At 37.6% G+C, this 23,611-nt stretch overlaps 4 protein-coding genes across 4 annotated transcripts; 3 read left to right on the forward strand and 1 right to left on the reverse strand.

The window, feature by feature from the left end:
* Positions 1-2,450: 2,450 nt before the first annotated feature.
* Positions 2,451-9,791, forward strand: LOC311284087 (uncharacterized protein). The gene is made up of 5 exons (XM_084398927.1): positions 2,451-2,786; positions 3,653-3,792; positions 3,883-4,054; positions 5,310-5,361; positions 5,786-9,791. Exons 1-5 carry the CDS (start codon positions 2,671-2,673, stop codon positions 9,665-9,667), a joined length of 4,362 nt encoding a protein of 1,453 aa, XP_084255053.1. The 5' UTR covers positions 2,451-2,670; the 3' UTR covers positions 9,668-9,791.
* Positions 9,792-12,675: 2,884 nt separating this feature from the next.
* Positions 12,676-15,226, forward strand: cUnh11orf65 (chromosome Un C11orf65 homolog; the record flags this gene model as incomplete). Its single annotated transcript, XM_084398895.1, has 9 exons — positions 12,676-12,698; positions 13,177-13,249; positions 13,341-13,433; positions 13,516-13,569; positions 13,741-13,950; positions 14,489-14,622; positions 14,740-14,910; positions 15,013-15,067; positions 15,154-15,226. 8 exons carry the CDS (start codon positions 12,676-12,678, stop codon positions 15,065-15,067), a joined length of 813 nt encoding a protein of 270 aa, XP_084255021.1. The 3' UTR covers positions 15,154-15,226.
* A 607-nt stretch (positions 15,227-15,833) lies between these two features.
* On the forward strand, positions 15,834-16,811 carry ndufb4 (NADH:ubiquinone oxidoreductase subunit B4). The gene is made up of 3 exons (XM_084398953.1): positions 15,834-16,046; positions 16,427-16,573; positions 16,671-16,811. The coding sequence occupies exons 1-3, from the start codon at positions 15,870-15,872 to the stop codon at positions 16,731-16,733; spliced, it is 387 nt and encodes a 128-aa protein (XP_084255079.1). The 5' UTR covers positions 15,834-15,869; the 3' UTR covers positions 16,734-16,811.
* A 51-nt stretch (positions 16,812-16,862) lies between these two features.
* Positions 16,863-23,611, reverse strand: hgd (homogentisate 1,2-dioxygenase). The gene is made up of 13 exons (XM_084398941.1): positions 23,307-23,611; positions 21,939-22,010; positions 21,766-21,854; positions 21,495-21,660; positions 21,316-21,407; positions 20,380-20,414; positions 20,152-20,231; positions 19,335-19,434; positions 19,114-19,238; positions 18,074-18,178; positions 17,534-17,660; positions 17,265-17,446; positions 16,863-17,186 (listed from the first exon to the last, which is right to left on the reverse strand). The coding sequence occupies exons 1-13, from the start codon at positions 23,319-23,321 to the stop codon at positions 17,043-17,045; spliced, it is 1,332 nt and encodes a 443-aa protein (XP_084255067.1). The 5' UTR covers positions 23,322-23,611; the 3' UTR covers positions 16,863-17,042.

Genomic DNA, 23,611 nt, shown 5'->3' on the forward strand with positions numbered 1-23,611 from the left:
TCCTGTCAGCCTGGCAGAATGACAGGGTTCTGGGTTTTTAATTAAACTATTGTCTTGTCAATTAATAAAAATGTTCTCGGTGCTTAATGAGCTCAAGACATCTTAAAGACAGGCTTTGGTCAACTGTAGCTGAGGCCGCAGGGGAATTGCATTAACAATTGCAGTTTAGCTGTAGATAAGGCAACTTTAATTACTGTACTGTAGCATCTAATTTATGCCCTTTATGGACCATGCTTTAATTAGTCGTGGCAATACCTGTCAAAATATATCTTAATCTGAGCATTTTTGAAGCAATGTGATATTCCTATTTAACCTGCAGGTCTATCAGTTTAACATCAACGCATTTTTATTTGGTTTATTTTTCTGTTGCCACGATGAAGTTTATTTATGCTCCGATTATATATATATATACTCCTCATTCACCTCCTCTAACAGTATTAAAATATAAACAAAATGCATATCACAGATACGCCTTTTTATTGATATTGTGTGAACCCATTTTGTTAATCACTGAGTGACTGATTACCTGGAGCAAAATGTGTTCTATTCAGTATACTGAGGTCTGTCTGATTTGCTGATTATATTTGTGATTGCTATTTCAGGAACATATAAACCCTCGATTATGCTAACCACCACAATACATGCTCTGAATACACTGCCATATTGCAGCCAGCGTTTAAGAAAATCAATTCACAGTTATGAATTGGCCTTGTCATAATCTCTCCAGGAGATAATGCATTTTCCAGCACTGGCAGTTGATTTATACAGCAGATGACAAGCCATCCATGAAATATGTAACTCCCTTCAGCTAACGGACTACTACAACCAGCACCATGATCAAACTGAGTTTGTGCCAAAAGCCTGAAAGACATTAGGCTAAAGATGAATTTGTCATACAAGTTATGCCCTTATGCACATATTGGTTTCTGTTTTAATCAGCAGAGTTAATTAAAACTGTTTAGATTTTATTACAGAATTAAATTGCATTTCTATAATGGATCGAGATAAGCATCACTCCATGACAAGATTTATAATCGCGGTGGCTGATTATTTTGCCTAAATTTACGTCCATGTCAATATTGTGTATGTGTATCTGCATAGCACACCCTTAAGCAATGCAACACTGCAATCCGGCTTCTTGCCTTTAGCCAGTGGGGCTAATGAGTCTAATTGATGACCTCTAGTATTTCTACAAAAAAATAATTAGGAATACTGCACTCGGCCTATCAATCTTTGCTGAAGAGGCAAATGCCTGACCAACAATCATTCTTGATTAGGCTACTGACCAAAATAAATAAATAAATCTTAATTAAGATTGATTTTCCTTTCCATTTTATTTACCACTTATTTTGCCTCACAGTAAACCTCAGCTGCACTTTGACAAAGTGATTAAGGGAAATGAACATTTATTTTGTTTACAGAAATGTTCAGTCTTCAGGTCATGAGCATTATAGGTATTATTTTCCTCTCACAATGTTCAATAAGAGGTAGGATCCCAGTTGCAAACACATTTGTTAACATCACTGTTGTCCGATTCATGCGCGAATGTTTCTCAGTCGGATATTTTCCCTGAATCAGTTCTCAAAAACGGCTTTAGCGAGTGGGTCCACGAATCAGACTGAATCAGTCCGAGCCGTTCGCGAGTCAAGATCTCACTGACTCATTGAACTGAAGTTCAAAGATAAACCGAGAACCTAAAGATTAGGCTACGCAGCATATTAAGCATTTTAGCAGATAGTAGGCTAAGCAGACAGCCTTAAGAGCATTTGGACTGAACTTATGATTTGACTGGGGCGAAAAGTAAGTTGCTGCCTTTATCATCCTAACAGAAATGTTAGACTAATAAAATTGCAGTATAAAATTACAAAATGAATAGTGTGTTCAGTGCTGAAAATTAAATAGGCTATTGCTTTGGCTATATGTGTCCACATATGTGTCTATATGTGTCCACATATATGCATTTATTAAACGTTTGAAAGCATGTATGCAACGAATGCCAGCAGTGACCACGTACTTGCGCTATAATGTTATGACGTAAATGAATCACTGAATCATTTTGACCGGTTCTTTAAAACGAACTGTTGTAAAGAATCGATTCGCGGAAATGACATGCACCATTGTTTAGACCCCACCTATCGGACAATGATGGAAAAACATTCGTAATATTGGTCAGTTATCGCTTGTTTATTCTATGGTGCTTATCTGCCATCTTAGATAAAAAGTTTTATATATTTTTTATTTAAGTAGTTTTGAAACAAAACCTCATGTCGCTTAGCTAGAACTAGTCCAAAATCCCAATCCAAGTTCGCATGATTCAGGAAAATAATAAATCAATTTCCAACGTTATGTCAAGTTGTCGATGCTTATCACTGTCTTCATAGGTCCCGTAATAAAGTTGACAATTCAAAGTACGGACTGCCGCACTTCCGCGGCTCTGCTCTCGATAACACATGCCTCGGCGGGAAAGAAACATTTGACGGGCGGCGTCTATTGTGTTCATACGGTTGTCAGTATGATTGGTCTAACGTTAACGTTACCTCAACTCTCTCGCTTTTCTCCGTTGGAATGTACAACCGTGCCGCCACTGAGGGCACTGAAGGGTACAGCTGATGCCCGGAGGGCATAAAGGGAGGTAACCAAACAAGACGAGCCAGATACAATCAGCCTATAATGTCAACACATGATCTGAATTTGCAGGAGTCAAGTTGTCAAAGCGGAGTGAAAGCCAGCGTGACTTGCGTTCTCTCAGATCAGGAGAGATTTTACACACACACTGACAAATCACGGTAGGCTACAAAGTTTTTATTTAAGCTGTGAGGATACGTTCTTTTTCTGTTTCTCTCACACAAATACTACTTTTCCTACTTTTCTCTCTCTCTCTCTCTCTCTTAAACTGACTCTTATCATCCTCCACAGATAGCATTACGGAAGTCTTTTAAGAGGACAGGTTGAAGTTCAGGTAGAAGAGCCTGCGTAAATATTAGATTACTTAAAGTAAAGTGTAGCCGTCATAGTTTTACCTCAGTAGGCCTAACTAATGCTCTTACAATCAAAAAATTATAACAAGAAGCCAATGGATTGAACATCGATTCAAGCATTGATCTCTTGTCTGGCACCACCCAAGGTTATATATTAGCTGCTGTTGCCTGCACACATCAGAAATGCCTAATTACATAATCAAGGATTTAAGAGTGAAAAATCTTTACCAACATGTTTGTTTGACTTCCTCTCAGTTTAATTGTTTCAGATGATTTCAAACACGCCTCCATAACATTTAATGAGTTGCCACTAGTATTAATCTTTTGCTGAACAAGTCTCACCATGTTTATGGTAATACTTTAGCTCTTATGTAATTTGTTACACCCATATTGTCTAATTATCTTATTTTAAAAACTAATCATTTTCTTTGCACATATAGAGGAGTTTGCACAAAACGAATCATGAAATTTCACTGCGTCATGTGTGGATAAACTAAGAAAATATCTGTGGGTGTTCCTGTGAAGAATTTTTCTGAAGGGAGTGAACCTTGAAATGTTTTCACTTAGTAGTTGCAGTTGCAGACATGTGGATTTCATGTGTCTGTTAAGAGAAGCAGTCTCCAGCTCTCTGTAGGTTATGTTGTAGCAGTATTATAATGCCAAAGCTTGATTAGTTTTCAGAATAAAAGTGAACAAGAGAAGTTACATCCTGGACCATCAGCTCAACACATCCACAACAAGAAGGATTTAGAAACAAGAACTACTGCATCTTCACCAGCATTGCCATTAGCAGGCCTTCAGAAAAGCAGCAAAAGTGAGTTTATATTCCCAGATTATACATGTGCTATTATAATCATGCTGTTATTTGTAATGCTTCTCTTCATTTGGGGTTGTCGCTGATCAGATCTGCAGATCAAGCAGATAATACTGCTCAGAACTAAGAAAGACTCCGGTAGGACATCTGAGGAACCGACGGAATCTGACAGATTCACTTCCACAATCTCTATCAGACTTCCCAGCAGAAGATGCAAAAAAGACACAGCAGAGGAAAAAACGTTGCAAGCCACGACTAATCTGTGAGTGTGACTTTTTATTATTTCTTTATATAAAAAAAAAAAAAAAACATTTTTAAAACCATTTTTACATAGCTGTTGGGGGTTCACATGCATTAAAAAGAGATGTGCAGTATTATATATTAGATAATTTAATAACACTGTTCAATGTAATATTTTAGCAATTCTCATAATGAATATCCAGTTTTCCTCGTGTACATTAAATTGTGATGACTTTTTGATTTTAGTGTTTTATTTTCAATATTTCTAGACTAAATTGTATTGCATTTTAAGCAGCCATATATCAGTTATCGGCCATAACATGAACGTATTTATTGTTATATTCAATATACATGTATCGTTTAATATTGTGGGATTTGAGCAGCTGCTAAAATACAAGTTAAATTAATGCTAAACTTCACTGCATTGCATTCACTCCAAAACTGTTAGTCTCCCTATTAGAAAATTTTTTATGAAAATTTGATTCCACTGAATACACTCTTACTGCATATAATAATATCTTCTGTCATGTAAATTATGCCATAGCACTTTGGATTCTATGTCATCTGGCGGTTTTCTAGTCAGAACAGCAAACGCCCTTTCAACCTATGACTGGCAGTAATAGTCCTTATATAGCAATAAGTCATGATTTAATGACCATGAATGATAGCATGAAAGTGTATCGCCAAACGTTTACTGTTTGGCTGTACCGTATCTAGGTGTGTTCATGTGTTTAAATTAAGTGTTTACACCTTTATTTTGGAAACAGTAAATTGGCATTTATTGTGCAGTATTATATCAGTATATTATTTTTAAAAGTATGACAGCACTGCTCTCTCTTCTTTTAAACAGGGTTTTTTTGTGTCTGATTTATGTGTGTGAGACACTCTGTTCTAATTATAAAACAGTTAAACCATGGACCCCTCCCTTCATGTCAAGCCAATGAATTGTTTACCCCTATAATGCTTAAAGTGAGAGAAAGGATGGAATGTTGTTGATCTTGTTTCCCTGCATTGTGTTGATGAATATATGAAAGACATTGAAGTAGAAAAAGTTTTTAGGGAGTAAGAATAACGTGTAAAACATTCAATTGGACAAGTGATTTGTTTTCGTCGTAGGTTTTCATCTTTGTTTATCTGCCTGATGGAACTTATCTTTGTGAATTGCTGTAATTAAAAAAAAAATGTAATGTAACATGGAGGTATGTTTCAATCTACCTACCTTTTCAATGTTTGCTAAAATCAAATGCTAATTAAAAATTATTTTCACAATTTGACAGTTACAGCACACTTGAAGTGGTAAAGAACACAGCTAATCAACACAAAACAGAGGTAAGCATCCAAACTAAGATGCAGATATATGAGAATTATATTTTTAGTAAGTGAATATTTTATCTATGCGTTGCTAATCAATCATATCTTGCTTAAATAAAATGAACTTCCTTTTTTTTGTACTGCCCTTTGAATATATTTTTGCTCTACTGGGCCATGTCATGTTTGCAGTTTTGTCATCCAGAGTATTTTTCAGTGGAATGTAAAGCTCAACTGTGAAGTTGATCTGTCTGTTTAAAGAGTTATGTAATGGGAGTGGCAATAGTTCAAATGTATGTGAGAAGTATTTCTTATAATTTACCCAAGGAAGTCTGAAATGCAATTTAGTAGTGTAAAAAGTGCAAATGTTACTGTGCTTGAATTAGTGCCTGTGTTTTGTTCTAATTTTGGCACTAATCAAAACCTTTATTGCTTGTTCTGACAGCTAAGGGACGTGTTTTCACCAAAAGAGCAATGTGGCAAATCAACTGGTGAATTATTTAAGGATGAGGATTGGCCAAAAGCAATCTTTGATGAAGACCACTTTAACACTCTGCATCAACATGTACATAACACACCTAAGCAGGGACAAAATAAAGGAATACAACACAACACAGGCCTTCATGAGCAAACTCAAATAATCCACGACTCCCAAAGACATTCTACTCAACCTGTTTGTGAGGTACAAACAGAATTCAACAAGGATTTTGGAGCCAACGACTGTACAGAGAATGCCCAAACAACTGCACAGTATCACAGTAATCTGACCTCCATTGGCGTGGACAGTGGATTAAAAGCAAGCACTGATTCCCAATTTGTTGCATGCCATGCAGAAGTGCTAAATCAGGTCTTGTCATTAGCCTCTTTTACTGCACTTGATTCTGAAAATACTCCTGATCCAGAACCTAGTCTTCACAATCCTTCATCAGCTATGTTGACGTCTGCCCTGGCCTCAGTTCTTGCTCCACCTTGGAGTAGTCGTCCTCGAAGACCCAAGCAAGGCAGCAATGAAGTAGAGTACGTACCCCAAGATTGTGGACAGAATATCAACCCATCTAGCTTATTTCGCCAGGATTGGCAGCAACAACTTTTTTTACCTTCCCAAAGGCAACCATCTGAACACATGTTGGCCAATGACAATGAAATGCACTCTCCTGACTGGCAAAAAGAGAACAATTCCCCGAATGTTACAACCACAGTACAGCCAAAGAGACCCATTTTAAAATCATCCTCTGTGGGCACGATGTACAACAATGCAGAATTATATCCTTTTTCCACACATCTGGACACTTGTCAGGCACCAAATTTAGCCCATTCAGGGTACAGAATATCCAAAACTGGAGATGAACAAAGGCATTTCAAATCGTTGAGCTCCAAGCCAACAACAAGCAGCCTACTTCTCTCCTTAAGGAGGAAACATTTGAGTAGCTCCAGTGATGAGCCCACACAAACGCAGACTCCGATAACTAGGTCTGTCAGAACCCTTACATTGCCTACGTTTGCCCATTCTGTTACCACTGAGGGCCAAACTGACAAATACCCAGACACTCCTACAAGAACAGAGGAAATACCAGTCAGTCAATTCCCTTTCTCACCTAGAAATAAGAGTAGAGTGCCGTTAAGGACACCACTGTTTCAAAACAAACCAGAGACAGAAATCTCAAGGAGACTAGAAAATTCCGCTGCCAGAGCAGAGGAGGAACATTTCCCACAATCCACGACCCGAACGGGACAAATTGGGGTTCTCAAAGGTCAACAGAGTTCTTATTTAGTTCTTTTGAGGGAATATTCCAGTACAGAGGACATTGATCCAGTGGAACAAAATACTTTTAACAACACCAACCTGCAAAACTCCAATATTACCAAACAAAAAATAACTCCACATACCACAATTTCTCCCACAGATTCAACAAATTTGAATGTTCAACAATCTGGCTTTAATGTTCAAAATTTAAAATCACAAAACACACAAAATATAACAGCCAACAATTCTGAAAGCCCAACAACTGTGGGACAGATATATCTGGACTCTAAGAAACATTCTCAGTCAAGTCAAAGCTCAATGGATCTTTCGAGCCCTCTTTCTCCAAGCAGACCTCTCAGAAGTGTCAGAGTACCAAGCATCTATTCATACCTTCGAGAGTCCAGCCCGGCTGTATACACCCCTTTCACTTCCACCCCTACTCCCCCCTTACAGAGAGCTGAAACTTTGCCTCCTATGCTAGATGGAGGTGTAACACTGCAGGGTGACCAGAAGACATTTTCCTCAAGATTTTCGTTCGACAACCCATTTGCATTACAAAGTTCGTATGGCTCCAGCTCTCATATAGCCCCAGCTCAATCTCTGCCTCCTGATTTTGGAAGAGGATCTACACCTCATCTCAGCACTTCTCCATATTCTAGCCTCATCTCCTCAAGACCTACACTCAACAACACTTTACAAGGACTGTCCTCTCCACCTGCGTCTAAAACACATACCAGATCTACATCTTATGATATTGTAACCACTCACGCTGACCTTATAAAAGGTGACCCAAGCTCTTCACTATCCACATACACAAGGATAACAACGAGACCGAAGGAACAATTATCTTCTCCTATCAGAGAACAGAGGACAGCAGTTCAAGCTTATACAAGCACCCTAGATAATCACAGACCTGCCCAGCCATGCCTCTCACAACCTGCACCAGATACAAGTTTTGTCATGGAAAGCCAAAGCGCAAATATAAGCCTACACCCAAGGCAGTCCGACACAGGCTCGAACAACTTCCCTCATCAGGAACATGGCTTGATGGCACTTCATCTTGATAAGGGTACTGCTTACCCCAAGCAAAGACTGAGAGAGAAAGAGAAGTATTTACTACTGAATAAGCTCACAGTAAAAAGTGAGACTCCACTTACAGCTGAGAAAGAGACTACAGCTGTGCATATGCATGAGAGATTGCAGGAAATGCAGAGTCCCAATTCAAAGAAAGGCCTCTTTGCTTCACGGGTTAAGAAAGACAATGCCTTCTCTTCTGCGTCTTTGCCAGACAAAGAGGTTGTTAGTCCCCAGTATTTAAAAACCAGAAGACATTCGCCAGTGTTTAAAACAAGCAGCAGGATAGACCAGATATTAAATCGCTTAAAACTGACATTTGGTGTCAAACGTTCAGATGGTGCACTTGATACAATCACGAAAAAGAACAAGCCCCCCACCCAGCAACATTCAGACACTGAGACTTTTGAAAAATCCAATACAGAGGAGAAACCATATTTTGGAAGCCAACGGGGGCCCTCTAACTCTTCTTTAACAACCAATAAAGACTCTTTGGGTTCCTTGTCACCACTAACATTAAAGAAATATGAGAATACATTAAATATGAATTGGCAAAACAGGTCTACAACTGAACAAAGTAATTCTGGGTGCACGTGGGAAGCCCCCGACTCATCTTTGAGCACTGATAAAGCATATTTTGCCACTTTTGGGTCCTTGTCACCCTTAACATCATCTGAGAATAAATTAAATTTTGATCAGCAAAAGAGGCATAGCGATGAAAATGGAAACCACTCTTACAGCAGGAGCTTTAATCCGAACAGGCTAAAGGCCCAAGGTATGAACCGTTCGGCCACCTTGCCACATTACAGAAAATCCTCCGTCAGTCCCCAATCACCCGTTTATTTGTTTGATTTTGATTCAGAAGACATTCAGAATGACAATGTGTTTTATAGTCCAGTGAGCAAAAAAACAAATTCACTTTGTAAGTCTGATGACTTATCTCCACTGAGCTCAGCCAAGAGTTCAAAGCAGCAAAACCTTGTGAGGTCTCGATTGTCCTTGTCGTGTGCAGACTTAAAGTATGGTCTGCACAATGGACGATCTTTCTCAGTCAGCAGTGTAGTTTCAAGCCGCCCATCAGGCCCTGGACGAATATCAACAAGCAGCATTAGCGACCTCTCAAGTTTGGATGACTTTGTGCCGAAGGAGAATTATACAATAGTTGACTCTCCACTGAGTAGCTATTCCCCAAGCTATGAGCCCAGATCTGTCAGTGGTAAACAGTCTCAACCTGGATATACAGATGATCATCTTGATCATGATGATTTTGACCCAACCCCCCCTCCATCACCAACTTTGTCCTCTTCACCTCGCCGGATATCCCAGTCTCCTGCTATGTCTTCCCTCATGAGGACAACTCCAGAAAATCTGTCTCCTTCTCGAGGTATCCTGCCATCTAGGAGCTACGCAACCAGCTTTCCTGTTTTTGAGGAGTCTGGTTCTGACACCACAACCGATGATGAATACTATGTTAACAGTGGTGATGATGAGGTAGAAACAGAACTTTAGAGGAGAAAATTATGTGTGGTTCAATTCCATGTTGTAGATATGTTTATATGTACTGGACATTGTTTTTTTTTTTTTTTTTTTTTTTGTGCATGGAAAAGCTGAAGCAAAATTAGGCCTCTGTTAAACCAACAGATCTAAATTGTAAAAACAATTAGGAATCAGGACATATGTTAATAGAAGGAATTATGAGCATGTTAGAATTATAAGAACATATATCAGAACATTTTTATACAGTAAATACTATGGACTTTTTTTATTCTATAGTGCTTGAGGATAACCATGTTTGATCTAATTATAAATGTATTTACAATACAGAACAATGCACTGTTAGCCTGGCAAGCCAGACCCACATCAAGATGTTGGGTCTGGGAACTCACCATTGGCAGGGCTCAATCCAAAAGGGCGGGATAAACAGTTGTCTTTCAAATTCCCTCTGCATGCAATAGGATAGCGCTACAACCAACCAGAGCGTTTTCCCACCAGCGGAGCTAGTTGATAGATTAAACTTTTGCCCTATCCAGTCGGCAAAACTCTGAACACATCTTCCTTTTTTTATAATGACTTAAGTCTTTTTTTATAATTGACTGAAGTGCCGTTCTTTTTTTAAAGAAAAGCTTAACTCCAAGTCCTCCAGAGTCGCGGCCAAAGCCGATTCGAAAGACCGCTGTTCGCCAGCAGCAGCAGCCATTCTTTGTTTTCAAGTAGCAGGGAACCGTCGCAACTCTGTCGTCATTATGTTAAGCCCGCCGGCCCGCCGACTCTATACACAATGTGATTGGCCTGACTAGAGTTTGGTTTTTCCAGCTCGATAGCCAACGGAGAGTTGCTAGACTACCCTGGCTGCAATATAAAATATAAAATTTGCTGCCGCTAGGGTGCGTCTAGATTTCTAGGCTAATGCAGTGTTGTTCCAATTGGTCTTTTGATATTTTCTGGATCTTGAGGCTCTGAAATAGTGAGTTCTTACATCATTCCTTTTGTTGAGGGCTGCCTCCTGTTTCATTCACTGTATTTAAAAGCACAGCTTGTCAGTCACAATGCATAATTTTACCAACAGACAGTCTATATTCATTAGCTGTAAACTTAGTAGCTGAACCACAACTGTTTAATTTGTTTGAATGTTGTTTTTTTAAACTCGTACGGCCTCATTAAAAGAGTCAGAAAACAGAATGGAAAATATTCGCGGTCGCGGACAACACTGGGGTTCTGTCATGATTCCACCTCAGTTATGACTAACTCTATGCAGATTATGACATTACATATGTTATTGTTAAAAGTAAACGTTATTGAAAAACAGTGGTGGACTCTGGCATATGCGAAATCCACAATGTGTTAATTTGAGATTTAAAGTGACCTCTCTCAAACTTTTCAAAAGACCTCTAGAACTACTTTTGCTGTATAATGGAATTATAACTGTTTGTGTGTATCCTTGGCTTTGGCAGTGGAATCTTAATGGATCATTTATTGTAATTTATTATGCAGGGCAGGGGGTTGGGGAATAAATTCTCCCCTAGAGCCTTAGGGACTTCCATGAGACAATTGCAGCACTGATCACAACACCGTACTACTAAAGGCTGTATAACAATACATGTATGTTCCTTTTTTGTAAGATTGTTTTTTGAATGTCATCATTATTAACAATATTGTGATATTTATGAAAATGTAATATATTGACTACATTGGTTATTATTGCTGTGCTATGTAGCGGAATACTGATGACTTGTAAAAATTTAACTAAAATAAAATATAAATTGTAAATGACTAACTTTGTCTGCAAAGTTAAACTGCTAAGCTAATCTTTAACACTTTGATTAGTAAGTAGGCTACACTCCGTTTTAATTTTATTTCAGTAAACATAAAAATATCTAATAACACATAAACGTCTTATTTACAGCTCATCAAAACAACCTTACTTTGTTGTGTCATGTCACAACCTGCCATCCCTAAAGGGAAAGTTCACCCAAAAATTAAAATTTTGGCATCATTTTCTCAACCTCAAGTTGTTCCAAACCTGTATGAGTTTCTTTGTTCTGTTGAACACAAAGGAAGATATTTTGAAGAGTGTTGGTAACCAGACAGCTGAGTAGGAAAAAGTAGGAAGTAGTCCATTGTAGGAAAAAATACTATGGAAGTCAATGGCTACCATAAAGGTATCGTAATATATAACCAATATTCTTCAAAATATCTTATTTGTGTGTTCAACAGAAGAAAGAATATCATACAGGCTTGGAACAACTTGAGTACATATGTAAGGGTGAAATAAAGGCTGAGTAAAGGATGACAGAATTTAAATTTTGGGGTGAAAAAAACGGTTATGATTGATACTGGTACACCTAATTTGGCCATTTGAAACAGCACGAGCATATAGCAGTCCAATGCGGACTGAAGGAAGTGGAACATTTCATAGAATGAACGTACAAATACGATCTAATTAATACTTTGATTCATAAGGCACTTCACTTGTTCTCGCCACCTACTCGCGTAACGATGTAAGCTACTGAACGAATCCTTTTTTTTATTAAGATTCGCGTCACTGAGATAATTCCAAATCTCCTGCACTATTTTCATGTTTAAATCAATGGTTTAAATAGAGGAACACATAGTCCACGCGTAGTTTTTCATAATAATAATTCAAAAAGAACTCGTGTCGTTTTCTAGCATCGTGTTTCACGTTGCTCTGGTAACGGCTCTTGTAGGCGTGCAGTGACTGCAGTCACACTTCCAGCTAGCAGTATTTTGTCATTTTGTTTTAACTCGAATTGTTTAGCTTACTCTTTGGTTGTAGTTTTAGCTCTCTCTACGTTTTTCACTTCAACTGGTCTGTGAAAACTCACAATTACTTTACTCTTTACTTTTCGATGTTCGCATGATGGAGTTTCATCATAAGGGGAGAGAATCGTGTTATTTACACTAAAGGCCTAATTACTTACATTGCCTAGGCACCTTCTATCCATTAAACCTTTTCATTCGAGTATGCTATATTTGAAAATATAATCTGCTTCTTGAAGATGAAGAGGACTCCAGAGATCAAGTAAGTAGTATTTTGTGGGCTGAATATAAGTGTTTTATTAAAAGCAACTGTTAATTGAGTATCTGTGTGGAGTCATGTAATGATCCAGATCCTCATAATCCTATCTGAATAAACCAGTTTCCCATTCCTTGACATGGGAAAGGCTTAATCAGGGTGCTGAGCTTTAGCCTCAGATGAACAGTTAAATAGCATAATTTATGTGTTCTCGAAGCAGAATTATGTGCTCCTTTAGTTTGGTTAATTTAAATGTAAATCCATGTTAACGTTTCAATAAATATTTTTTTTCTTTCTCTTTTTTATGCTAGCATGAGCAAGAAAATGACTGAACACACAAACACTTTTGACAGCAAAACAGACTAATTTCTAAATGAGTGAAGTGATAGAAAAACTGTCAATCATTCTTCCCCCCTTTAGGCATCACCGAACATCTCCAGCTGTGGAAACTACATCAGAGACTAATGTCATTCTTGTCCCACAGCTGGAAACAGCTTTCAGCCGAGCAGCCAGGATCATCCAGCGAGCATGGAGGACACATGTTGTTAGTGATCACAGTCAACTTTTGTGTTACAGTTTCTCCAGCATGGTTACATATGATTGAATGCCCAAATAAAAATGAGTGCATACTGTGCCTGTCATGTGTAGGATACTGCTGTTTTCAAGCACCTCAAGAAACTAGTGAGCTTCCATAATCAAGGGGATCCACGTCTCCTCCTTAGATTTATTAACCCTGCAGAGGTAAGTTTATGGTACAATGCAAGTTTGTCATCAGATGTTTTTTCTCTTTTTCAAAAATCGTATGCATGATGCTTTGTTGTAGGCTAATATTCTGGATGCTGCTTCAGGGGCCCTTATCCGATTCAGACTGGGTGGGGTGAGTGCTGATGTTATTCATATTTCCACCATAAGGTTATTTGTACTCAAAAACATGATGTAATGTGTGGTTGTTTTCTGCCCTAGAAGGTTACATTTTTGGGAAGCTAAACAGTAAACAGTCAAGCTACAAAAAACTGCAAATAACTTACTAACATTTATCAAATTCCAGCCAACCTATCCTCCAAACATCTACTTTAAAGTATACACTCGTGCACCCATAGTGGACATGTGTGCCTGCAGTCCTAAAGATTACACACAGCAAAAGAAACCAGCTCCAAGCCAGATCCATAATGGCCGACGGACGATCTGTGATGAGGATGATCACTCTGGGTGGTACCAGCGGGTGGAGAACAATGGCTGGAGGATTTTGTCTGGCAAGGTAATAAATATAGTCAAAAAACTTTCATTTTCATTTTGAAAGTAATGAAACATACCAGCATTTTTTAATGAATAGAAAGTAAAAAAAAAAATATATATATATATATACTGTGTATATATACATATTACTTTAGTCTTCAGTGTCACATTATTAATGGATTTTTTTTTGATAAATAGAAAGAAAGTATAAAAAAATACATTAAATGTTTTATATTTTTATAAAATACAAACTTTTTAAATCTTACTACGGTTTTTACAAAAATATTAAGCAGCAAAAACTGTTTTCAACATTTATTGAGCATTAAATCGTGTGACAGTGATGACAAATAAATGCAGCCTGGGTGAGCATAAGAGACCTCTTTCAAAAACACTGAAATTTTAATTATTCCAAACTTTGGACCAGTAGTACATGCAACCATTTGGTTTTAAGTTTTATCTTTATTCATGTACCATTTAAATGTAAAAGTAAAATAGATATATATACAAGTGTTGTTCCATGACTGAGCATTGTATGTCTATTATTGCATTTATGATTAAAGATTTCCATGTTTGAAGACCCAATAACTCAAGATACCAATGACAAGAAGATTGAATTCCATCACAGCAAAACCCGTCGGCGACAAGATGTTGCAAGAAAAAAGAAGATTCGAAAAATTGAATGGATGAGGAAAATGTATGTGTATTTAAAGTAACTTTGTTTGTAATGGGTATTAAGATAATAATTACACAAAAATGGAAATACATAAGATATGAATGACAGCATAATTATAAGCACAGACCCTGTGCACAGGTATGCTGAGGGTCTCCTGCATGCTCGTACGGGACACAGAGAAACAGCTCTGCTGTTGCACGAATCCACACAAAGAATGATGGATTCACTCCAACAAATTGGACCAGATTCAGTTTTAGAGCAGGAAGTGGATGAACTGCTCGCATGGACCGATGCTCTTAATTTTGATGAGTAATTAAGATTATCACACTAGATTTTTATGTAAAATATAGCTTTTTACATTATGTTATTAATATCCCATATATAAAAAAAAAATATTTTCTTGTCTCTCAGGTATATCAATGAATGGATGAATTTGGGCACCAGCAAATGCTGCATAGACTCTTAGGTTTGTACTCATTCTGCTCTTTGTTGCATTGCAGCTCCCTCTGCTGGTCAAAGTGAGTATCCACGCTTCTCCTTTTCTCCCTGTAGATGAGCTGGCAGAGAGTGACCAGAGGGACTGTGCTCGTGTCTCTGGCTCTGCATGATATTTGTAAGATTCCTCCGATCAGTCAGGATGACAGTCCAGAGGAGGACCAACATCTGGATCACATCTGAGAATGGAATGTGTCATGCAACTCTTGTAATATCCTCATTTGCTTTATTAATTTGAACAAATAAAACGGGTATGAACACTTATGGAGTCCTTTTTCGATTGGTCAAATATATTTTAAAAAGGTTAAATATATAAGAATCTTCTCTTAAAATATATATGTTTTTAGTGATACACCATGCAGGGTTAACTAACTAAACCTAAAACCATAAAAAATTACGTGAGAGAAAATTATAAATAAATAAAAAGCTAGATGCAAAGGCAACATTTCGTTATATATACTAATATATATATACTAAAATAGCTAAAACTAAATAAAACCGATACAGATTAAAAGCTGATTAAAAAAAAACAATACAATTACTGAATACAATTATTAAAATTAAATTTAAAATCTAAAATTAAAACAAAATATAAAAACATTAACAAAAACTATAATAGTAAATAAATGTATATTATAAATGTGTTGTAGTAAAAAAAAATGGTACAGTAAACATCTTTGGCGAGATTCTGAAATACCGCGAGACTCGTGAACACGCGCAGCCAATCAGATTTTTCCTTTTTTTGTCAGGGCGTGTTTTCGCCGTTCGCAGTCATGGCGAACTACAAAGAGGCTCCTTTGGCTACACGGCCAAAAACATTAGATCCAGCCGAATATTTCAATCTTTCACCTGAGTACCGGCGGTCTGAGGAGGCTAGAGCGGCTCTGCGGTCACGACTGAAGAGGCAATATCTGCTGCAGCTAAACAATCCTCATCGGCAAGAGCTTATTGTAAGACGAACCAAAGAGCAGTCTGCAAACATTAGCATGGAGTAAAACGGTTACAATGAATGTATAAATCGCTTTGGTTGCATATTGTAACAAACGTATCATTTTATAATGTTATTATAAATATTTATTTAGTCCCCATTCCTGTTTTAGAATGTTTTATATTGAACCCTCAGTGAGTGACCTTCACTGCTCGCTAGCTATGTCCTCAAGTTTAACTTGTTTTTATGTAGAAAGATCATATTCAGAATGCATCCTCCTAAGTGTGTTGTTTGCCTTATTACTTAAAATACTGACAACTGCATTATTGAAACTTTCAGAAGGTTAAATAACCTGTCATGTTTGAGATCAGGTGATAAAGTTCCATGTGTTTTTATTCGTAGGAGGATCCTGCTCTTACAAGGTGGATACATGCTCGCGGAAAAAACATCTATCCCAACTTCAGACCAACTGCTAAAACATCACTGCTGGGCGGCTTGTTTGGAGTTTTACCTCTCTTCGTCTTATACTTTGTATTTAAGACGGACAGGGTGAGTGGAAATGCACATCGTATGATTTCACTTCTTATCCTGAATGCTTATTGACAATTACAAAGTTTATATGATGTTTTTCCTCCTATCTTTCCAGGACAAAAGGGAAGCCAAGATGAAGGCAGGGACCTATGAGCGCCCCTATAAGCTGTCAACCTAAAATCATTTTCTGATTTCACTGTTTATTGTAATAAATAGTACTTGTTAATATACTAAATAAAATGCTTTATTGTTGAAACTTGTTTTATCACTGTTATTGACAAATAATAAGAAATCACACTGTATTTTTGTCATTTCATTTGGTTTTATTGGTTATATTCCAATAGCAGGTTTTATTGTGACATCTCTGGTTAACTAAACCTCTTTTATGTAGTGATAAAACCATTGTGAACCACTGATCGACATGTCAGGCAAATCAAATGTGATGATGACTGACATTCTCTCGAGTTTTAACCATGTACGTCATGTTTTATTTGCTGCTGGGTTTCCAGTTTGGATTGAAGTGACTCTTTAATGCTTCCCAGCATTTATAGTAGTTCTTATCCAAACGGTGACAGGTGTCCAATCCCCACTTGGTCACAGCCATGCTGAAGGATGACTCGAACATGAATGCCTGTTGGATACAGCCTTGTTTAAAACCTGATCGGGCCTTTTACATTATGTATTATAAAACGAAACATATAAACATTACCATAGTGCCCTCAGCAACTCGCTCTGGTTTAAGAAGAGCTGTGCTGTTCTTCTCAAAACAGTCGACATCAGGGCCATGTGGAGTCATTATGCTGTGGAGACTGGCTCCTCCAGGCTGGAAACCCTCTTCCTTCGCTTCATAGTGGCCTTTGATTAATCCCATAAACTCGCTCATGCAGTTCCCTTTTAGCACAGATAGAGGGCGCTCATCAACCGCTTAAAACTTCACTTGGTTTCAATACAAGTACGTGGTCAACAGCGCAGACTTACTATGATAGTAGGGAGGCCGAAAGGTACGGTCAGCCACACCCCAGCGAGGGGGAAAGATCACAAAATCTGCTATGGCGACACCTGGGCGAGTGGACTTGGCTGTCAAAACGGTGAAAATCGAGGGATCCTGGGAATAAAAAGTCGGGTAATTCGATTGAGAGTGCAAATGTGTTCATTTTGAAAATTTCATCACTTACTCTCCCTCAGGTTTTTCTAAACCTTTGAGTTTTTTTTTGTGTGTGTGTGTTTATATCACAAACAAAGGTATTTTAAAGAATGCTGGTAATCAAGCAGTTGACAGTAGCCATTGACTTTAATAGTTTTTTTTTTTTCCTACTAGGCTACTGTGGAAGTCAGTGGCTACCGTCAGCTGTCTGGTTTCCAACATTCTTTAAAATATCTTCTTTTTGTTCAACAGAAGAAATAAACTTATAGAGGTTTGGAAGAACATGAGGGTGAGTAAGTGATGCCAAATTTTTATTTTATTTTTGGGTGAATATCCCTTTAAGACGTCAAATAAAGTAACGTTAAATTACTCACTGCGTGATCAAACGCCACACAGTTGATGGCCATGAAGTTCTCCAGATTGTATTTGTACGGTGTGTAGTTTCCGTGCCATGCCACCACATTAAATGGCGAAAAGTCCTATTGTAACACATTTAAAATGACAAAAACATGGGTACTGCAAGTAATAATAAACCCCGGCGAAAAAAATGTCTTCGTTAAAAACCGCAATTTTATACACCCTTCCCTTGATAATGTTGCAGCAGGCAGGTTTTTGAATGCTGCTAGTAAAATCAATATAATTCATTAAAGCAAAGACTGCCTGCTGTCCTGACCCTCATGCGCCCTCCTGTTGTTTCAACCCACCCACATGTAGGCCTACACACACACACATCCAGGTAAAACATCAGTCACAACTGTACACACAAACACAAATCCAGGGACTCAAACAAGAACACGACTGTTTTTGTAGTTACATTCAGTCACACAAAGACACTCTCTGTGCACCCTGGGGTTTCTGGGACCCAAAGGTTTGTAATCTCACAGGCATAACAGTTCTTGGGATAACTCTACCAGACTCTATTAAAACGGAGAAAAAACAAACTCATACACACAAAACAAACATATTTTCCCAGTCAAGCAAATAATAAGCTAATTTAAGCAATTTTAGCACTCAGTTGGAGGACAAAACAACAGGATAAGGCAGTACCTTCTCCTTCAAGACTGTAAACCATTTAAACCAAGTACATTTAATGGGACCTGTCTGCTCAATGTGTAGATGTCCTCTAACTGCATTTTTTTTTTTTCTTTGTTACAATGTTGATACTGCTTCATGATGCTACTTTTTCTTTCTCTAATTTGCTCCTGACAGCCGTAACAAGTCAATTATTCACTCGACAGGACACAGGGAAATAAATTCAGTGCAAAATGAATGCTTAATGCTTGATATCTTGATCTTATTAAAAACATATCCAGCATGGATTGTAGAGATTGTGCAATCCATAAATATTCAGAGCTTTATTGATGCAGCAGTGTGAGTAATGGAAATGACTAATGACGTGATAATTTCATGGTACCTGTTGACATGAAAAGAGCTTTCCCTGGTACTTGTTGACAATGGTGTAACCGGTAGCTACAGTGCGGTCCTCGTACCAAGCCACAGGCGTTTGGAAGTCCCTGGGGTTAGCCAGTCCATTAGCCCCTGCATTGTAGAACCAAATTAATGGACTTTTCTCAGCAGCCAATGAAAGCAATATGTTATTCAGAAACATTAAATAAGAAATTGTGTTGTGCATACCTATAGGACCCAGGTCAGGCAGCTCAAAATGGGCTCCAAAAACCTCTAGAATGTATCCCCTGGTCTCTCCAAACACATCAACACTAAAACGCATCCCTTGCTAAAAAAAAAAAAAAATGTGTCCCTCTAATATTGAATGCAAAGATGAATGCACTCTACCGTTCAAATGTTTGGGTTGAGTACGATTTTTTTTTTTTTTTAAGAAATTACTTTTATTCAGCAAGCATGCATTTGATCAAAAGTGACAGTAAAGAAGTTGTTATTGTCATTGTTACAAAAAAAAATTATATCTAAAATAAATGCTATTCTTTTCAGATTTGTATTCATCAATGAATCTTGGAGAAATGTAATATTGTATGTAACATGTATATTAAGCAGCATAACTGTTTTTAATATTATTAATAATAATAATAATAAATGTTTCTTGAGCACTAAATCAGTATATTATTAGAATGATTTCTGAAGGATCATGTGACACTGAAGACTGGAGTAATGATGCTGAAAATTAAGCTTAGCATCACAAGAATGAATTAAATTTAAAATGTAAGCAAAATATATGTTCAGTTCTTTTAATAGTAATAATATCTTTTAATAATATTTCACATTATTACTGTTTATCAAATTAATAAGAGCCTTCTTTCAAAAACATAAAAAAATGTAAGTATTCCAAACGGGTAGTGTGTTAAAATACAAAACAATATCCATGTTTTTACTTACTTTAGATCAAATAAATGCAGCCTTGGTGAACATAAGAGACTTCTTTCAAAAACATTAAAAAGTTATACCGATTCCGAAATCTTAGATATTAGAGAGGCACCTGAATGACACAAATCTCATTGGGCTCCACCATCATCTTCCCAAATTCTGTAGTAATCAGGATTTCACCTTGTTGAGGCACTGAAACACAGATTGCAGTGTTAATTAAAAGGCATTACAACTAAATCACTTTTAGATGCATCTATATAAACTATTAATCCTGAAAAATAAAAAATATAATAATCTTGTAAAAAAAATATGGCAATGAATAACAAGACCACAAGCTGACCAATAAGGAGATCCCCATCTGCATTTTGGAAACATCTATGAAAAGAAAAAAGTACCATCTTACAAAAAACATAATGAGCAAAGAATTAAAGGGATAGTTCACCCATTAAATTTAGAAGCTCAAACGTGCTGCATAACACGAGAATGAACCTCACTGGTTCATCATATAAAGTGATTTTGTCTCTTTAGAAAATTTGGACTAAACCTCTCAAGATTAGTTTTACAATCTCTTTATAAACTTTTTGAAGCATCAAAGTAGTAGTTGCGTTGCTGTCTATGGAGGAGGGTAGCCTGGGTTCCCCCATGCTGCCTTGCGCGCAGCGCGATTTTATTCACGCTGCTAGGCAGCCTGGACACCATGGACCAGATTTTCCCCTCAAAAAGGGAACCAATCACAGAACGGGGAGGGAGCAGCGTCTTGCCGCTTGACGACATCTATGCGACACACCGAAGCAGTTTGTTTATATCTATGAATCCAACATGGCATCAGACGCGAAGTTACCTTTCGATGCAGCCTTAGATAGTGTTCTCTAAGTAGTTTAGAACGCAAGTTTATTTCGTCTTCTTCCTCGTCGAATTTCTGTCGCTCTACATACGTCATCTGGTATAATTGAAACGATTGGCTATGAGCTACGTACAGGCGCATTTGATAGACATTCGTAGCGCCCAATAAACGGCTCTGGGCATTCGTAAACCACGCCTCAAATACGAGAAAATGAACATGTGGTTCCCAGACCCGTGGTCTGACGTTATCCAGGCTAGGAGGAGGGATGGATTTCATCTAAAAAAATCTTTATTTGTGTTCCAAAGATGAGCGAAAGTCTTACAGGTTTGGAACGACACTAGTGAGTAATTATGACAGAATTTTCATTTTTGGGTGAATTATCCCTTTAAGGTCATTAAAATCATTGGTGAGTTGAATCCAATTCAAACTGACCTGTCAGTCATTGAAGTGTTACAGGTGTACATGTGGATGACGATTCCATTACGAGATTTTGAATCTCCAGCTCCACAGACAGTATGTAGACCCTGAAAATATCCAATTAATGCTGGGACTGAAGATTATTAAAATATGAAGGAAATATGAGTAGTACGTGAAAGAATGAAATCTTTTACCGATATAAAATCCACTTTTTTCTCTGAAGATTTGGGGATGTTAAACGGCTTCCATCGTAGCTGGTTGGGGTCAGGCTCCACTTCATTCCAGTTCTCCGTGAGATCTCCACAGCTCATCGGAGTGAAAGGTTTGTGGCGCACAGAGGGTAAAATGCGGTACAGCCAGCTATAAACACATAAGTGTGCTATGCTCAGTTCTTACAAATCTTAAGAGTTTAGGTTGGACTGTTATGTTACAAACTGACATGACATTTTTCAAAGCTACATATACCTTCGCTTATTGGTCGACCGTGGGCAAGTGAAGGCAGATCCAGAGAGTTGCTCAGCATATAGGCCATATGGACACACTTGTGGATTGTTCTATAAGACAATAATCTAAACTGAGCATTTGATGTGCAATGTTTATAAGTCAGGCAGGTGATCAAAGTTTTGGTTATGTATTACCTGTCCCTCAGGTAGAGATCCTGGACAGCGAGGGTCTTCAGAGGCAAACTCATTGCCAAAACCACTCATGTACTGCAACACAGTTATTTGACTACGTTAAGTTCATTTTATTTTCAGAATGATCTAGATGGCAAAAGGTGATAAAAGAGAATAGTAAAACACAAAAGAAGCTGTGTAGAACCACCCCAGTATCTCCTCCATCCTATGAGTGAGCGACGACAAATGTGCTTAGTCATGATGCATCTGCAGATGTGTTCAGAGCAGCTCTTAAAGATCTCAAATTAGATTGAATAGGCTAACTGAAAACATAACATATGGAGGGGTAAAATATGACAATAAACAATAATTATATAAGATTTCATCTGAAAACACCAGTAAAAAAAGATATTTCTATTGGTCAGTTGTTTACATTCTTGTCTACAAGAAGACAATTGAGATCAGCAAGAGTCCACTGTTGGTAGACTATGCTAAATGCATCTTGACATTATGACTTTGTTCTTTAAAACTAATAATCTGATGAAAAGCATTCATAAACCTAAAAAGTTTTATGTAGCCTACAGCTTTACAGTGGAGCAGTGATTAACCTCATCTGGGCAGCTGCAGATTCCAGTGATCTGATTGGTCAGGTTGGAACGCCCTCCAAATCCTCCTCATGTAGCAATGTTTGAATCAATTCCATTCGAATCGGTTCTCTTAAGCAATTCGCTTGAACGAACCGGTTCATAAAACCAGTTGAGCGATATATATTTATTCCAGTAAAGCCATACTGTTTAAGTTTTATTAATTATGGTTTTTGTTGTAATGACATGTATCCCAGTTACGTTTGTTGATCAGACCAATAATTAAGCTCATAAAACAATAAACTAACTAACTTGAATATTTGCATTTACATTAAATAATACAGAAATTCAACTAAATCTCCAGATGAGTTGTCCACTCGAGAATCGCTCGGGAAATTTCGCAAAAGTATTTTTAGGCTTTTCTTTAGGTTTCTACGATCTACTGGCTAAATATGGTGTTAGGAAACAAAGCCAAAACCGGATTTGTGAATCATTTTTAGCGAATCATTGAAAAGATCCGACTCAAAAGAGAGATTCGGACATCACTATAGCCTACTCATAGGATGTGCCAGTGAAGTGAGTCTCCAGCAAAACATAAAAAGCAAGCATAGTTTTTACGTTTGGTATATAGGCTAGCATATGTGTGTGTGTAAAATATATAAAAAAATTATATTAAAAAAAAAACTATGTTTGAAAAAAAGTATTTTGACGAAACCGTTAAATAACTGGAAAAAGCTGATAAATAAAACTGGATTAGACTTACGATACTATATAGGGTATGTAAAAGTATAGTCCAACGTGCACTTACCTTTAGACCAGCCATTGTGCGTTATATAGCCTACTGATCTAACGTTAGTAGCCTAATATTTAAACTTTTCGAAATGAATTGCAACTTTCCACAAATGACACAGAAGATCGTCCGTCCCTTCAATCCGTTCGTACCGAGTCAGCGCTCTCTCCCTGCAGAGGACCGAGGGAGGAACTTGGGTCGTATTTACGTTTTTCTCAATATGGTTTTAATTAGACTCAGACACGACTCGTGACGCAACCAGAGATTTGGGCAACGTTGAAGAGGGGAGGCGAGGTTTAATGTTCACAAATCGTTCAAAGAAT

The sequence above is a fragment of the Rutilus rutilus genome (genome assembly GCF_951802725.1).
Source record: "Rutilus rutilus genome assembly, chromosome: 24".
Taxonomy (NCBI): domain Eukaryota; kingdom Metazoa; phylum Chordata; class Actinopteri; order Cypriniformes; family Leuciscidae; genus Rutilus; species Rutilus rutilus.

Bases quoted from the DNA above. Each gene is read 5' to 3' on its own strand.
- LOC311284087 (XM_084398927.1), top strand. From the start codon at position 2,671: ATGTCAACACATGATCTGAATTTGCAGGAGTCAAGTTGTCAAAGCGGA. The intron at 3,793-3,882 runs GTGAGTTTATAT...GTCGCTGATCAG, and splicing joins CCTTCAGAAAAGCAGCAAAA to ATCTGCAGATCAAGCAGATA. The intron at 4,055-5,309 runs GTGAGTGTGACT...ACAATTTGACAG, and splicing joins TTGCAAGCCACGACTAATCT to TTACAGCACACTTGAAGTGG.
- ndufb4 (XM_084398953.1), top strand. From the start codon at position 15,870: ATGGCGAACTACAAAGAGGCTCCTTTGGCTACACGGCCAAAAACATTA. The intron at 16,047-16,426 runs GTAAGACGAACC...TTTTATTCGTAG, and splicing joins CTCATCGGCAAGAGCTTATT to GAGGATCCTGCTCTTACAAG. The intron at 16,574-16,670 runs GTGAGTGGAAAT...CTATCTTTCCAG, and splicing joins TTGTATTTAAGACGGACAGG to GACAAAAGGGAAGCCAAGAT.
- hgd (XM_084398941.1), bottom strand. The intron at 19,435-20,151 runs GTGCCTCTCTAA...TTTTTTTTTTAG, and splicing joins ATGAGATTTGTGTCATTCAG to CAAGGGATGCGTTTTAGTGT. The intron at 19,239-19,334 runs GTATGCACAACA...TCTACAATGCAG, and splicing joins GCCTGACCTGGGTCCTATAG to GGGCTAATGGACTGGCTAAC.